Source organism: Carcharhinus amblyrhynchos, chromosome 7 (assembly GCF_965287045.1).
Source record: "Carcharhinus amblyrhynchos chromosome 7, sCarAmb.v2.hapA, whole genome shotgun sequence".
NCBI classification, from domain to species: domain Eukaryota; kingdom Metazoa; phylum Chordata; class Chondrichthyes; order Carcharhiniformes; family Carcharhinidae; genus Carcharhinus; species Carcharhinus amblyrhynchos.
The window spans coordinates 116,294,509-116,310,806 of record NC_137330.1 but is presented as its reverse complement, the minus strand read 5'-3'; the positions used below and the strand labels follow the sequence as shown (position 1 = coordinate 116,310,806).

At 44.5% G+C, this 16,298-nt stretch overlaps 1 protein-coding gene across 13 annotated transcripts in view; it reads right to left on the bottom strand.

Moving 5' to 3' along the window:
- Positions 1-16,298, bottom strand: part of kcnk5a (potassium channel, subfamily K, member 5a) — a 36,173-nt gene that overhangs the window by 3,291 nt on the left and 16,584 nt on the right. For all 13 annotated transcript variants that reach the window (XM_080192993.1, XM_080192995.1, XM_080192999.1 and 10 more), the window contains 2 exons: positions 1,781-1,892; positions 1,486-1,652 (listed from right to left, as the gene is read on the bottom strand). In XM_080192993.1, the coding sequence (XP_080049119.1) occupies positions 1,486-1,652; positions 1,781-1,892 (279 nt within the window). The remainder of the gene's footprint in view (positions 1-1,485; positions 1,653-1,780; positions 1,893-16,298) is intronic.

The window sequence follows — 16,298 nt, the reverse complement described above, 5'->3', positions numbered from 1 at the left end:
CTTGCAAGTGGGCTAGAATTCTCCGGCTTTTCATATCCCACTGCCGCTACAAGTCAAGGCGGAGAATTTGGTGCTTAGCCAAATCACCGTTCACCACAGCGAGAATCCTGCAGCCTTAACAGCCAGGGAATTCTGCTCCAGGTTTTCCATCATTTAAACTCCAATTTCAATTGATGGCTTGGTGCCAAGAAAGCCAATTTTAACTTATCCTCTCTTTTCAAAAATGCGGTTTAACTATGATAGATGGGCTTGCTATTTGGATCAGTTGGTAACACACTTGACTTTGAGTCAGACTGTTGTAAATTCAAAACCAACTCCGATGGCACAGTGGTTAGCACTGCTGCCTCACAGCACCAGGGACCCAGGTTTCATTCTGGCCTCAGGTGACAGTGTGGGGTTTGCACTTTCTCCCCACGTCTGCGTGGGTTTCCTCTGGGTGCTCCAGTTTCCTCCCACAGGTCCAAAGATGTGCGGGTTAGATGGATTGGCCATGCTACATTGTCCCTTAGTGTCAGGGGAACTAGCTAGGGTAAATGTGTGCTGTTACGGGGATAGAGCCTGGGTGGGATTGTGGTCAGTGCAGACTCGATGGGCCAAATGGCCTCCTTCTGCACTGTAGGGATTCTATGATTCTCACAGCGCCAGAGACCTGGGTTCAATTCCCGGGCTTGGGTCACTGTCTTTGCAGTGGGAAACCCACTGTGTCTGTGTGGGTTTCCTCCAATAGCAACATGCTAAATTCTCCCTCAGTGTATCCAAATAGGTTCCAGAGTGTGGTGACCAGGGGATTTTCACAGCAGCTTCATTGCATACTTGTGATTATAACTAAAAAAAAACCTATAAATTTAAAAGACTTGATGATACAATCTGGCCAGAGTATTTTGTACAGTTCTGAAGGTGTATGGCACTGTCAGGAGGTGCCATCTTTCAGGTGAGGTCTCAAACCGAGACCTGTCTGTGTTCTCAGGTAGGTGTAAAAGACTGTGTGGCATTCTTTGCAGAAGGGCAAGGAAGTTCCTCCCGGGATCTTGGCCAATATCCATTCGCCAACTATCACTAAAACTGATGATCTTTCCTTATCGCTGTTTGTGGGATCTGGCTCCAGAAAATAATTGGTGGCCATGTTCCCCACATTACAACACACCATCCTCAAAAAAATAATTCATTGACTGCAAAAGTGGTTTGTGGCATCCTCGAGCCATTACAAGCATTAAATCAGTGCAAGTATTTCTTTCCAGTGCGATTCTGTCCAAACAGACAGACAGTTGAATAAGGTCAATGGATAAGGATCAGGAGAGGGAAATCCAGCAGATTTTTTTTGTGGCATGATCTTAATTTTATGGGTTGTGGCTCAGGCACAACACTTTTCTTCCAGCAATGTTCTTTTACCAATCTTACACGGATTCTTCCCTCTACTCCTGCTGGAAGTTACTCGGAATTTGAAATGCCAAGAATGAAGAGGAAATAATAGCGGACGCTCCTTACCGGACTCACGCCTTTCCTGGTCAGGGCTTCACCCAGTTTCTTGGCCCGTCCTCCGAAAAACTTCCCCAAAGCACTGATCCAGGAGAGACAGAGCGGGGTGCCAAACAGCCCATAGAAGATGCAGAAGAGGCGTCCCTGTGAAGTCTTGGGCGCAATGTTTCCATAACCTGTCATCACCAGAGGTGAGGGGAGCAGAAGAGAAGGGAGGGGGAAAACAAAGAGAACACGATAAATGATCCAATCCGATAGCGGGATCCATGATACTCAGATCTGCTGCTGGTGAGAGGCTACTTACCGATTGTGGTGATAACGGTTGCAGCAAAGATAACCGCATTGGGCCAGTTCCAGTTGTTGAAGGTCTTATTACCGGTGATGGTCACGCCTTGTCCAGCAGCTTGTTCAACAGTCTGCAAACACAAAAGCAGGGAAATTTATTAAGTCAGCCTCAGGTAAGAGCCCTCAGAGACTCCCCCCACTTTCCACCCTCACAATGCAGTGAGTTGTTGCAGCATGAGGATGCACTCCTGGTTCTCCCCACCCCTGAAGTGTTTCGTTCAACTTGTCTGGAAATCACATGTTTTTGTACCATCATAAAAGTTCATTTAAAAACAGAACATTCCTGAGAGGGGATAAATGTGCTACCTGGTATCTAGATGGATTGAGAACTGACTTGGTAATAGGAGACAGAGAGTAGTAGTGGAAGGGTCTTTTTCTAGCTGGAGGTCTGTCACCAGTGATGTGCCTCAGGGCTCAGTACTGGGACCTCTTCTATTTGTAATATACCTAAATGATTTGGAAGAGGGAGTAAGTGGTGTGATCAGCAAATTTGCAGATGACATTAAGATGGCTGGACTGGCAGACACTGAGGAGCAGTGCCAGGCAATACAACGGGATATAGATAGGCTGGTATATTGGGCAGATAAATGGCAGATGGAATTTAATACTGATAAATGTGAGGTGATGCATTTTGGGAGAAATAATGTAGGGGGAAGTTATATGACAAAGGGTAGACCTATAAAGAGCACAGAAACGCAGAGGGACCTGGGGGTGCAAGTGCACAAGTCTTTGACAGTACAGGTGGAGAAGGTTGTGAAGAAAGCCTATGATATATTAGCCTTTATAGGAAGGGTATAGAGTACAAGAGCTGGAGTCTAATGTTGCAGCTGTATAGAATGTTGGTTAGGCCGCATTTGGAGTACTGTGTCCAGTTCTGGTCGCCTTACTACCGGAAAGAGGTGGATACCCTGGAGAGAGTGCAGAGGAGGTTTACCAGGATGCTGCCTAGTATGGAAGGACTGGGTTATGAGGGAAGATTGGGCAAATTGGGGCTGTTTTCCCTTCCCTTCCCAATTGGGAAGGTCCATTGGCCTTGGGCAGGATTTTATGGTTTCGAGACGAGCGAGGCCGCAAAATCCCACCCTGTGTCCATAGTCAATGGCTGAGTACTTATAGATGACAAACGTTCCTCCTGATCCAGTGGTGCTCAATAATCAAATCGATTCACAACCTTTTAAATGACACGCCGCTGCCATTACTTCACAACAAGCCTTTATCACGGAGCACCATTCATCTCAAGATATTTCACAGCTAAAACAGTGCATCAAAAAGTGCCACCACGTACATAGAACGACTACAGTGCAGAAGGAGGCCATCAGACCCATCAAGTCTATACCTACCATAATCCCACCCAGGCCCTATTCCCATAACCCTCATTTACCCTGCTAATCCCCCTGGCACTAGGGTCAATTTATCACGGCCGACCAACCTAACCCACGCATCTTTGGACTGTGGGAGGAAACCGGAGCACCCAGAGGAAACCCACGCAGACACGGGGAGAACACGCAGACTCCATACCGACAGTGACCCATGGCTGGAATTGAACCCGGGTCCCCGGCGCTGTGAGGCAGCAGTGCTAACCACTGTGCCACCGTGTCACCCTCAGTGCAGCGAAAGAATGAGACAGAGAGAATGACAAAGCAGGACAGAGAGGCAGAGGCACAAACACAAAGCACACAACACAGGGAGAAGCTGCAGGGGTCAACAGAATCAGCAGGGACGCAAGGCACGTTTGTTTTATTTTTTGAATTGGAACGGTGGCCAAGGGTTAATAATAGAAATCATTACCGTCAGAATCTGCGGCAACGTAGACGGCAACAGCAATTTCAAAAGAGCAAAAAGGACCCGCAGACCTGGTGAGTCTGCAAGAGACCGATTTAATTATAGGTGCACAGTTATAGCAAGCACAGTTCAGAAAACAGGAAGCTGCCTCTTCAGTCTGTGCAATGCTGCACTCTGAGAGAGAACGGGCAACATTGATTTGGCGTAGGGATTTGCTACTAATTCAGCAGGTGATCATTACACACACAGCACAACAAACCAGTCACTTGGCACTCTGCGTGAGTGTTTATGGGTGAAGAGCAGCCGGGTGGCGCCGTCAGAGTTTTGACTGAACTCATGTCATTGCAGTTTCCAGAAAACACCAAATAATTTCATTTCTGTGCTAAAGAACAACATATTCAAAAGTGGTGTTCCTCTACCCACCACAACAACGACACACCCCCCCCCCCCCCCCACCACCACTCACCAATCTTCCCCTTCCCCCTACAATTCCCCCACCACCAGCGAGAAAAGCTCACTCGACTCCTTTGCTTCTGAATGGTTGCAGAAGCAAAGCAAACGGGAATGTTGGGAATCGCTGGAGAGCGTCACCACCACATCAAACTCTGCGCACAAGGTTTGCAGGAAGTGGTTCTGCCTGATGCCCTCCAACCCAACCGTTTTGAAAACATCACAAATATTCCTCCAGCTCCTGAGCTCGGTACACAGCAGCGGCGTGTTGTCTGCTGCAGCGTCATTCCAGAGACCAAGTGGAGACTTGGCAATTTTATCCCCCGCCACCCATCCCCATCTACCTCCATATTCCCCCATCCCCTTCAACATTAGATGAATCGGTCATGACAAATTCTCTCCCTCAGTGTACCCGAACAGGCGCCAGAGTGTGGTGGCCAGGGGCTTTTCACAGTAACTTCATTGCAACGTTAATGTAAGCCTGCTTGTGACTTTAAATTAACCTCCACACAGACACCTAAACAAGAGTCAAGGCAAAGGCTTTCTCAAGACAAGATGGTGTGTATCTTGTTGTGTTTTGCTACATCCCTACTGGAAACACAGATAACCCAGTTTGTGAACAAACTGATAGCAGCAGCTGGAGGCCTACCCCAATAACACTTTACCATGTGCTCTAGCTTATCTTAACAGCCAGGCATCGTGCTGTAATCTCCTTTAAATTAAGCAAGGCACACATGAGTCTGCAAAATAAATACTACATTTCCACCCTGGCTTGTTTGGCAGAACATTTAGAAGTTTCTATAATGTGAGGCAACTTTGCAAAGACCTGTTCATTTTGGAACGTGAAAGGGTATTGACCCATTGACTTCAGACAAAGAATGTGAATGTGTTTCGGCCGACAACGGTTGGTACATGCCCCAGGCCTATATCCAGCCGACCAGGGCTGTTTTACGAAAAATTGATTTAATTAAACATTATAATGTTATTGAAATACAAACATAAAGATTTTGTGCTGGAATAATTCAAATCAAGAAGACAGAGACGGCAGTGCTCGCTATAAACACGGACTAAAAAGGTAAAGGGGTCAGGAATAGTTTTCCCATACAACTGTGACCTAAAGGAAGGTTGGGCTTCTACAAATCCACTTGTCCAAAAAACAGACTTCACAGGCCTAATCTTGGACAAACGATGCATGGACATGCAAAAAAAATAGGTTGCACAGAATAACTAACTTTTAACAGGAACATTGGTCCTTTAAGTTTTCTTATAGTCCACGTTTTAAAGACTTTTTCCTGGAACATTAGTCTTTTCAGAAGCTGGTGAAATATCTTACTTGAGAGGAATAGACAAAATTAGATTACACTGTTTCCAGATTTGAGACAGAATGAGACTTTGTGGAATCGCTACATGGAAAGACAAGTCATAACAAGACAACTAAAAACAAACCAAGATACTTCACTAAAAAGCTAAAAAAAACACTCTTGCTTTCAGGTATATCTTCAGATCACAAGATGTACCCAGCTAAGCAAAGTGGTCAAGGCAACATTTTAAAATTCAACAGAAGAGCAAGTCAAGGGACTGAGGGCTGCCAAGAGCATACATTGGAAGTATTCTATTAAACAGGGTGCAATGGGATTGTGATTGAGTGATTTACGCAGATCAATTGGTTTCTACCCGATTGCCGCAAGCAATGGGAGAATAGGTTGTCATTTTAGACGGACCAGCTCAAAATAGGGCAAAAAGTCACTTCCAAACAAACCGACCTCGTGACTAAAGTTACACAGTACTCAGTGACAAAATTCCATCATAACTGCGGTTTGAAAACATTTCTTCCAGTTCGCGTGATTTTGCAATTGACATGTGACACTTGCACTGCTGTTAATTAAGTTAGTTTTAAAACATAAAAATGTCTAAAAGAGTCCCTCCTTTCCACTTTGACTGCGAACATGCTTATCTGCACCAAAAACAGCTACAGCAGTGAAAGGTATGCACCATTTTGATTGGGGAACAACCATCAGGAGAAATGACTGCAGTTGAGAGGAAATTTCATAAGAGTACACCACTAATTTAGCATGGCCAATCCGCCTAACCCACACATCTTTGGATTGTGGGAAGAAACTGGAGCACTCGAAGGAAACCCACGGAGTCACAGGGAGGAGTCACAGGGAGAACGTGCAAACTCCACAAAGGCAGTGACCCAAGCAAGGAATCAAACCCAGGTCCCTGGCGCTGTGAGGCAACAGTGCTGACCACTGTGCCACAGTGCCCCCAAATCCCCAGAGCATTAGCTGAGTTTCTGGATAAATAACAATACCACTCAGTCGCTGTCTGCTCGTTTGAGCCCAAGTTGACACAAACAGAAGAAAGTATATCCAAGCAGTGAGGCAAAAGATCAGCCAAGAGAGTACTGAATGGCAGAGCAGACTCAAAAGGCTGAATGGCCTACTCCTGCTCCTTATGTTCTAATTCTTGGGATTTCAGGAAAAAAAGACGTGTAAATGGTGGCACTGTGACATTTCCATAGTCCCTCTGAATTTACTCATGAGCACAGTTACAGGTTCAACTAGCAGGTGGTGCAAACCACACCGCATTGACTTGTATGTCGTCAGGCTGGCAGATGTGGTGGTGATAGTGAATGTCGCACAATTAAAGTCTATCTGCTTTAAAACAGCTTATCCAGAAATATAACGATATGGAGGTACTAAATAACAACGCTGTTTACCAAGGGCTGCGTTCAAGTGGGTAGAGTAACACAAATCTGCTAACTGCCATGGGATCACAATCAAAAGGGGGCGGGGGGGGGTGGGGGTGGGGAGCTTTCTTTTAAAACAATGGCCAAGCAACAAGTACAATTTTTTATATCTATCTCAGCCTAAAAGGGGATTGTGAAGGCAGTGGAACTTTCCAAGAAAGTCACAGGCTCCTTCCCAGTCTGGATAGACAGCCATAGACTGGCTAACAGAAACACACACACACACTAAAGCAAATGTATCTGGCAACACAGAAACCCCATAATCACTCACAAAAAAAATGGCTGCAAGGCTGGGGTCGCAGAGAACACCCAATCTTTGTATGGGTAAAGAAGCGAAATTGAATTTCTGCCCCATGACTCAGCAATCACAATCACTTATCAGCATCAGCAGCAAATAAAATGCCTTTTTAATGCAGTAAGACACCAGTATTGACAAACACAGACATCCAAATTACTCAGCCGTTGGAGAAGTCCTACACTGTTAATTGTACTTGTAAAAATCAATACATAATCACGCACGTACACAAATATAGACAGGTGTACATACACACACACACACACACACACACACAGAGGCACACATGTCTCATGCATGCACACACACGGGCATACACACACACACAGGCACGCATGTACATACACACACACCCAGGCACGCATGTACATACACACACACCCAGGCACGCATGCGTGCGCGTACACCCCCCCAACACACACAGGCACGCATGTTCACACATACACACCCCCACAGGCGTGCATGTATACACACATACACACACACACACAAACACACACATTTTTCATATTGCCTTACTAGCCTCAAATGTTTTTTTCTTTTATTGGGAAGCAGGATTCCCCTGCCAGATGTGCTCTCTGTTGGGCTCACACATGCTTTCCTCTGTCTGTCCAATGCAACCATCAGGCATCCCAACTCCCACAGGGTGACCTGGCCAAGATCAGACTGTGAGATTCTCAGCCTGGCAGATTCCACCCTCTCACTGGTAGAGAAACATTTCTGGAATTTCGCTTTGGGATTTTTTTTTTGAATTCCTAATTAGTAGTTATGTGATAAAAGCTTATGTTTACCATACCCCATGCTAGACACCAAAAATCCTGCCTGTATGCCTTGAAACCCTGAGGTAGTCATAAATTAGTCAGCAAAGGATAAATTTGGAAAGTTCTGGTGAATCAATTAGAGTCGCTCGCGTTCTTCAGCTAAATAACAACATAGGCCTTTGATGGGCAACCTGCAGCCTGGGGCCACATGTGGCCCATCTGGGTTCTGAGTGTGGCCCATGAGACAGTCTGCTGATTGTTGTCTATGTGCAGTGTTGCTACATTCTGCTGGTTTATGCCCGCACAGTTCTTTTTTGTACTGGTCTGACTGTAGTGATATGCTTGTAAAGCAAAGGCAAGTGAAGCGAGGGACATACCGATTGCTCACAACATTGACCGTCAGAGATGTGTCCTCCCTCTGAATCTAAAGTGTTCATGTTTCTTTTGCTTTTATCATTTGAAGTTGATGACGATTCCACGTAAGGCTTACATTAACACCGCAATGAAGTTACTGTGGAAATCCCCTCGTAAATCACACTCCGGCGCCTGTTCGGGTACACCAAGGGTGAATTTAACACGGCCAATGCACCTGATCAGCACGTCTTTCGGACTGTGGGAGGAAAATCGGAGCACCCAGAGGAAACCCACACAGGCACGGGGAGACTGTGCAGATTCAGCACAGACAGTGACCCGACCAGGAATCGAACCCTGGCAGTGTGAGGTAGCTCCGGCTTTATTCTCTCTCCACAGATGCCGTCAGACCTGCTGAGATTCTTCCAGCATTTTCTGTTTTCGGACCATTCCTTCTCCTACCATGCAGGACCTGGAAACAACACTGAAGTCAGGTAACATCTGACCACACTGAGACATTGTGGAATGGCATGCCCGCCTCTCCCACAGCAGTTTAAACTAAACCTTGCTGCACAGTGTTATTACCGATAGAATTATGTTTCACAGCAATGTACAGAAATATATAAGCAACACCGGGCCCATGGGTCAGGCATTCCCAACACTGCTTTGCAAGCTATTTTCCGTACCCCTCCCATCCCTCACCTTAAATTCTTAGTTGCGCTTCCTAACTCAACATTAAGAAGTCTCACAGCATCGGGTTAAAGTCAAACAGGTTTATTTGGAATCATGGGTTTTTGGAGTGCTGCTCCTTCGTCAAGTGAACGGCTCACTCACTCACCTGATGAATGATCAGCGCTTCTGAAGCTCGTGATTCCAAATAAACCTGCTGGACCTTAACCTGGTGTTGAGAGGCTTCTTACTGTACCCACCCCAGTCCGACGCCAGCACCTCCACATCATAACTCAACATTAAAAAAGAGGAAGCAAAGAAAACATTCTGAAAGCAGCAGAGGGCAGGAAAGGTGGGATGCAGGGGGGATGGGGGGGGAGTAGTTTAAAAGAAAGAAAGGATGGTGTGGGGGGGGAAGGCAGTGAATCATCATTAGTTAACATGGAACTCCACTTTTACAGTATTTTGGAGTTTTGCATTCCACCATTTTCTGTGAAAAAATTACAAATCTGTGGCCTTGGTTATGATTTAACTTTAGATTATGAAGGAAAAAAAAGTTACCTTGTCTGTACCCTTGAAAACAATGTAATTGTTTCTCTACTTCCTCCTTCCCCCACCCCGCCAATCCCGGGCGCTGCCTGGCATCAGTACACAATAGAAAAACACATACGTTATGGTCCCTAAAATATGCCTATCACAGCTGAGGAACCAACTGGAGATAGCTCTGGACAAGAAAAAAGAAGAGAGATCGGGTGATTCCCGTATTAAATCATTCCCATCATTACAATATACAATCATTCTTTCATTCCTAATTTTTCGCTGACACTCCAAATCAAAATGCTTTTTATGAGTCATCCTCTCTTTTGATAAAAATATCATTGGTTTTTCTATTAATATTTGAACTTGTGTCCATTTGTCCTACTCGCATCACTTTCTAATTTTGACACCACCTCTCTTCCGCCTTCTTCCATCAAGTTTGAGGTTGCGTACCAACTGACTTGAGAACAGTTTCTTCCCTGCTGCCATCAGATTTTCAAATGGACCTACCTCACACCGAGTTGATCTTTCTCGACACCCTAGCTATGACTGTAACACTGCATTCTGCATGCTCTCCTTTCTTTCTCCCCATGTACTCAATGAAGGGTACATTTTGTCTGTATAATACACACAAAACAATATTTTTCATTGTATCCCAGCACACATGACAATAACAAATCAAACATAATCAAAAAAGCTCTTTATACTTTGGCTGATCTGTACCTCAAAGTCAATGTACCTTCCTGAATTCCATATCTCTTAATCGCCTTCCTCCTCCTCCTTCAGGGATCATACTCTATGAGTGACCAGGAATGGCCACTGGATTTGTCCAGGATTATATTTGGCAAAGTACTGCAGTGATTTAACCAGGAACTTCTCCCGCTCTTACTGCCTGCAGTCTGGTGTATTGAAAGGATTTATGAATGCACCTTCAGATGCCATCAACTCATGAAGCTGAACTTGAACCTAGAACTTCTGACTCAGAGGTATAGAGGGACTGGTACCACTGCACTATTAAACTTCCTTGATACTAACGACTAACCAAAATCAACAAACCTCAGTCTTGTAAACTCCAATTGTGCCCCAGAACCCACAGCCTTTTGGTCTGTGTACAGGTTGAGCGTTAAAGGGTTTGAAGGGTGGTGGAGAAAGAGAATTCCAGATTCCTGCACCCTTTCTGAGAAACTGCCTCTTAAGTTCACTCCTGAATGGCTTAGCTTTAATTTTAAGGCTAAGATGCATCTCTGGAATCACAGAATCCCTACGGTGCAGGAGGCTGCCAATTGGCCCATCAAGACTGCACCGGCTCTCCAGCAAAACATCTTACCCAGGCTCTATGCTTGTAACCCCATGTACTTGCCCCACTGATCGCCCTAACCTATACACTAATGGGACACTAATGGGCAATTTAGCATGGTCAATCTACCTAACCTGAAAGTGGAACACCCAGAGGAACTTCACAGGGAGAACATGCAAACTCCACGCAGAGTCACCCAAAGCTAGAATCAAATCTGGTGCTATAAGGTAAAACAATAGCTTTGCCATAGTACCGCCCTACTTTTCGCTTCTCCCAGCAGAAGTAATAATTTGTTCGTATCTACCTTAAATTGAATCATCTTAAAATGTTAAACACCTTGCTTAGATAGCCTCCATTTTCAAAATGGAAAAGAATACAAGCTAAGCTTATGTGAACTGCAAAGCCCCAGGATCATTCTGAGATTGTGGTGAGACCACCTGCTCCAAGACACAAAGGCCTAAATTCCCCCAATTCTTTGATGGAACTCAGGCCTTGCAACCAAGAATCAATCTTGTGGCTCTTCTCCAATCTGCTTCCAGCAACTGTACATCTGCCAGGTTTCGGTGCTTAGAGGTGGAAGCAGTGTACCAGTTAGAGCTGGGATCAAAATGCCTCTGCAGTAACTCAGACGGGGGAAATAAAAGCACTGCAAAACTAAGCTGCAGCTTTAACACTGAACTCACACTCAGCTCAAGAGTCTAATTAAAGAGTAAGCAACTCTCCTGGCTACTTCTGGACGTACACACCCAGTCTTTTTGCTGCAATTAGTGGGTTTCTTTTTTTTTGCATTTCTTCCTCTCTGCCAGTTTACTCCCTCTATAAGATAGGAACTGTATAACGTAAGGCTCCATCATAGCCATATACTTCATGCCAGCTGGCCGCTCTTCATTTGTGAGCCGAGGTAAGGGAACATTGGATACAAGTATGACTCTATTCTCACTCTAAGTGCACACTCACACTGACGCATTCCTGTGCAGTATGCAAGGAGGGCTGTTAGAGGTTCCACCTTTTGGATAAGAGAGGGAATTTTCCTTTGTGTCTTGGCCAATGTTTACCCCTCAACTGGCATCACCCAGAATCCCTTATCCCATTAGTTGCTTACACAGATTGGCCACCATATCTCGTACGAGTGTGACAAAAGTTCTTTTTCTAATTCATTCATGAGCATCACTAGCTGGCCAGCATTTATTGCCCATCTCTAGCTGCCCTTGAAACTGAGTGACTTGCTAGGCCATTTCAGAGGGCAGCTAAGAGTCAACCACATTGCTGTGGCTCTGGAGTCATATGTAGGCTAGACTAGGTAAGGAAGGCAGATTTCCTTCCCTAAAGGACATTAGTGAATCAGATGGGTTTTTCTGACAATTGACAATGGTTTCACAGTCATCAGCAGATTCCTGAATTCAGATATCTTTTATTGAATACAAACCCCACCAGCTGCCGTGGTGGGGTTCGAACCAGGTCCCCAGAACATTAGCTGAGTTTCTGGATTAGTAGTCTAGTGTTAATACCACTAGGTCATCACCTCCCTGAATATACTTCAGGCCATCCTCGTTTTATAACATACACTATATGAATGCTTTTTATTGTCTTTGCAAGGAAAGAGGATAAATATTTGAAAAAATACAAAAAACTAAAACAAACAGCACGTAAGGAAATATTGGGAAAAGTGAGCAAATGCTTGGTCAAACACACAGCTTTCTTAGGAGGAGGGGAATTGCATTGAGAACAAAGAGAACAAAGAAAATTATAGCACAGGAACAGGCCCTTCAACCCTCCAAGTCTGCACCGACCATGCTGCCCAACTTAACTAAAAAGAACAAAGAAAATTACAGAGAAATGCAAAGAAATATTAATATTTCTTAATTCTGGATTTTTTTTATTGAATTTGAATTCCACCATCTGCCTTGGCAGGATTCGAACCTGGGTCCCCAGAACATTAGTTGAATTTCTGAATGAATAGTCTAGCAATAATACCACTAGGCCATTGAGAAGCAGAAAATTCCAGGAGCTGAAGCTTCCACCAGTTCTGTTAAAAAGTCGACATTTTTTTGACAAGTGTGTGTTCCAAAATGCCCCGTCCTGCAAATCACATTTATTTTCTTTGTTCCTATTAACAGTGCAGAAGGAGGCCACTTGACCCATCGAGTCTGCACCGGCCACAATCCCACCCAGGCATTATTCCCCCTGGGTCACTTTAGCATGGTCAATCAATCTAACCTGTACATCTTTGAGCTGTGGGAAGAAACCGGAGCACCCGGAGGAAACCCACGCAGACACGGGAGGAATGTGCGAACTCCATGCAAACAGTGACCCGAGGCCGGAGTTGAACCCGGGTCCCTGGCACTGTGAGGCACCACTGCTAACCACTGTGCTGTCCTATTAAGTAGTGTAAAATATTTTTAGTTTCTGCAAAAAGCGAAAAAACAGTACCACGAGTATGGTTGGGACTGGAGTCCAGACAGCAGAGCTGCATGCAGTGAACAAATGAGTCATCTGTCTTAGACCTCATGACAGTACCTCCACCAAAGGTTAAACACAAGGACCATCATGTAACAAGTACTCACTGTTTGAAACAAACAACTAATTCAGAAGAAAATGATTTGAATAGAACATCATCGATCGTGACTGGTAATCTCATTTCTTTTTCTTGGAAACGTGACTGGTTAAAATTCACGCGGAACATAAATGGGCTTTTTTTTGTTTGAATTCAGCTTGCGTAGAGGTTTCACAAGATAGTCACAGTGGGCGGGGAGGGGTCTACTTGGCTCATCAAAGTTTGCAAATCGTAAACACCCTCAAGTTCCCCATCGCAACATTCACTTAGTTTCAAAAAACAAGTTTCCACTGATGTCACCAGGATTCAATTTTGAATATTCACCATGAGTTACTGAGCTGCTCAGTATTAGAATCAATATCATGTAGAAAGTTCCACAGTTAAAACTACACTACGAACACCATTACTTACATAGTATTTCTTTCATGTCACCTATCACTAATTGCCCCCAAGTAGCTTGCTGGGTCATTTCAAAGGGCATTTAAGAGTCAACCACATTGTTGTGGGTCTGGAATCATACGTAGGCCAGACTAGGTGAGGATGGCAGATTTCCTTCCCAAAAGGATATTTGTAAACCAGCTGGGCTCTCACAATAATTGTTTTGCGATCATCAGGAGAATTTTAATTCCAGATTTTTATTGAATTCAAATGCCATGGTGGGATTTGAACCCTGGCCCAGCATTCTGGGTCTTTGGGTTACCAGTCCAGTGATAATACCACTATGCCACTCATGTCCTTTAGGGAACAGAAAGCACCGTAACATTTTCTCACAGATATAGCCCACCACAACAGTTTGAGGATTACTCTGTTCACTGCCACAATATTGTCAGACAGAATGCACGTTCTCTGTCTGACTGTGAGCAGGGCAAAAGTTTCTGTTTCTCCAAAAGGAAGACACAAAAAGGCCAAGTATGATTGAGCAGTCCAACTGAAATGAATTCATGGGATGAAAATTGTCCACAATTGGCCCCATTGTAGATTTCACTCCACCACTCGATCAGGAAACATGGTCACAGAACTGTATAACAAGTAACCACAACTGTATACCTAGTAACCAGAACACAAAGACCTACTTGTTTTTTTTCTCCTCTCTCTCTCTACCCAATACAACCTTTTATGTGTTGTTTTATATATTGAACAACTGCCTGCCTCCCCATCCAACATAATGGGAGTAGACAAAAACATTGATCTCCTAAAAGATAGGGGAGTCTAAAACTGGAGAGCATAGGTTTAAGGTGAGATGGGAAAGATACAAAAAGGTTCAGAAGGGCATTTTTTTTTATGCAGAGGGTGGTGGGTGTCTGAGGTGAGCTGCCAGAAGTGGTGGTGGAGACAGGTCTTTTGAAAAGCATTTGAATAGTTACATGGGTAGGATGGGTATGGAGGTATATGGGCCAAATGCGAGCAATTGGGACGAGCTTAATAGTTAAAAACTGGGCGACATGGACAAGTTGGGCCGAAGGGTCTATTTCCATGCTGCAAGCCTCTATGCCTGTGTAGTATCAACTTCAATTAAGTGAATGGCCCATGGGTGACTGGACAGTAATATATACAATCTTACCTATGGGGCTTACTTCTTGATAATTATAAGGCTTAATTCCAGCCACACCTTTGATGTCAGATTTTTAGCATAACCTCTTGCCACTCACACAAGATCTGTTAGTAAGTAATTAATTGCAGAAATGCCTGAAAGCTCTTTCGGGATTTCAACGCAGATGGAGGTTACAAAGTAGATAGAGGGAGTCAGCACTTGGTCGCGACGCACATGTGACCAAGGGTCAATGTAAAAGCCTTTAAGAAAACTGGCTCCTCACCAAGGATCAAGTTAATATTTATTACACGCAGCTGCAGTTCAACAGTTGCAACTAAACTAGTCGAATCAGCAATGATTACATCAGCCATTAAGACTGGATAACTATTGAATGTTGCCTACACATAAAGAACGAATCATTTACAAAAAGCCGACACATATTAGATTTCTATTCTTGTAGTCTTGTTTGAGCTGCCAGTCTAAATGCAGAGGCTTCTCCTCACGGGCACGGGCTTTTCCTCTGAACAGACATGAGCTAGACATCACCACATACCAATTTACACAATTTCACCTCTCCCAACCTGTAGGGTTTCATCCAAATCGTATACAGACTGCAGCCAAAAAGACATCTATCTGATCCGTGCTCCCCCCGCCACCACTGGTGTGGTGTTCCAGGGTTGCTGGCGGCCGTCCGTCCCAAACTCCGGAGGCAGCCCCAGGCGTTCATTTACTTCTGCACACCACCTTGTTCCAGATGTGTTCTGGACCAGCGTGTTTTCCCATTGGTTCTGCAAAGAATCAGGTGTGGGTATAAGATTCTGTTTGGGCCTTCATCTGCAGCCCATAAGAGGGTGGGTGGGTGGGGGGAATCAGGTTCATGCCAGCCTCCAGCAGGTTTCCAGATCCACTGCATTGAGCACCAATGGAAGATGCCATAGGGAATTCATGTTGGCGTAAAACTAAGTTTTAGACACCGCCCAAAATCACCCTTACTCTGCTCACCATTGAGCCACTGGCAGGGCCATGGGAGCTTTTAAAAGGCAGGTTCCCAACGGTGTCCTCGTCCCCCCCTCCTCCAATGGCCCTCAGTGTCAAGCTACAGCACTCCACCCAACCCCATGTGTCAACAAAGGTCAATGATATCTTGGCTCTTGAAAAAAAAAACGCATTAATGAGGAAAATAATGAATGAATGACTTTTTTTTAAAAAAAGTTTTTGTTTTACATATCTCACTGTCACTACTGGGTTCATTGGTTCCATAATGTAGAGTAGTTACTCAACTAAAATGAAGAAAGAATAATTGATGAAGAAGCAGCACTGGGACGCTGGTTATCTATGTACATTTATTCAGTCCCAAGTAATTGTCTCATTAAATAAAAAGTAAAAACAAAATACAATCACATTATTACAGAAAATGGTATGCTTGCACTAAGACAGTTCACATCAGTTCATGGAATTGGCACAGAGAGACTGCTACTGTGGTTTGTGCGTATAACTC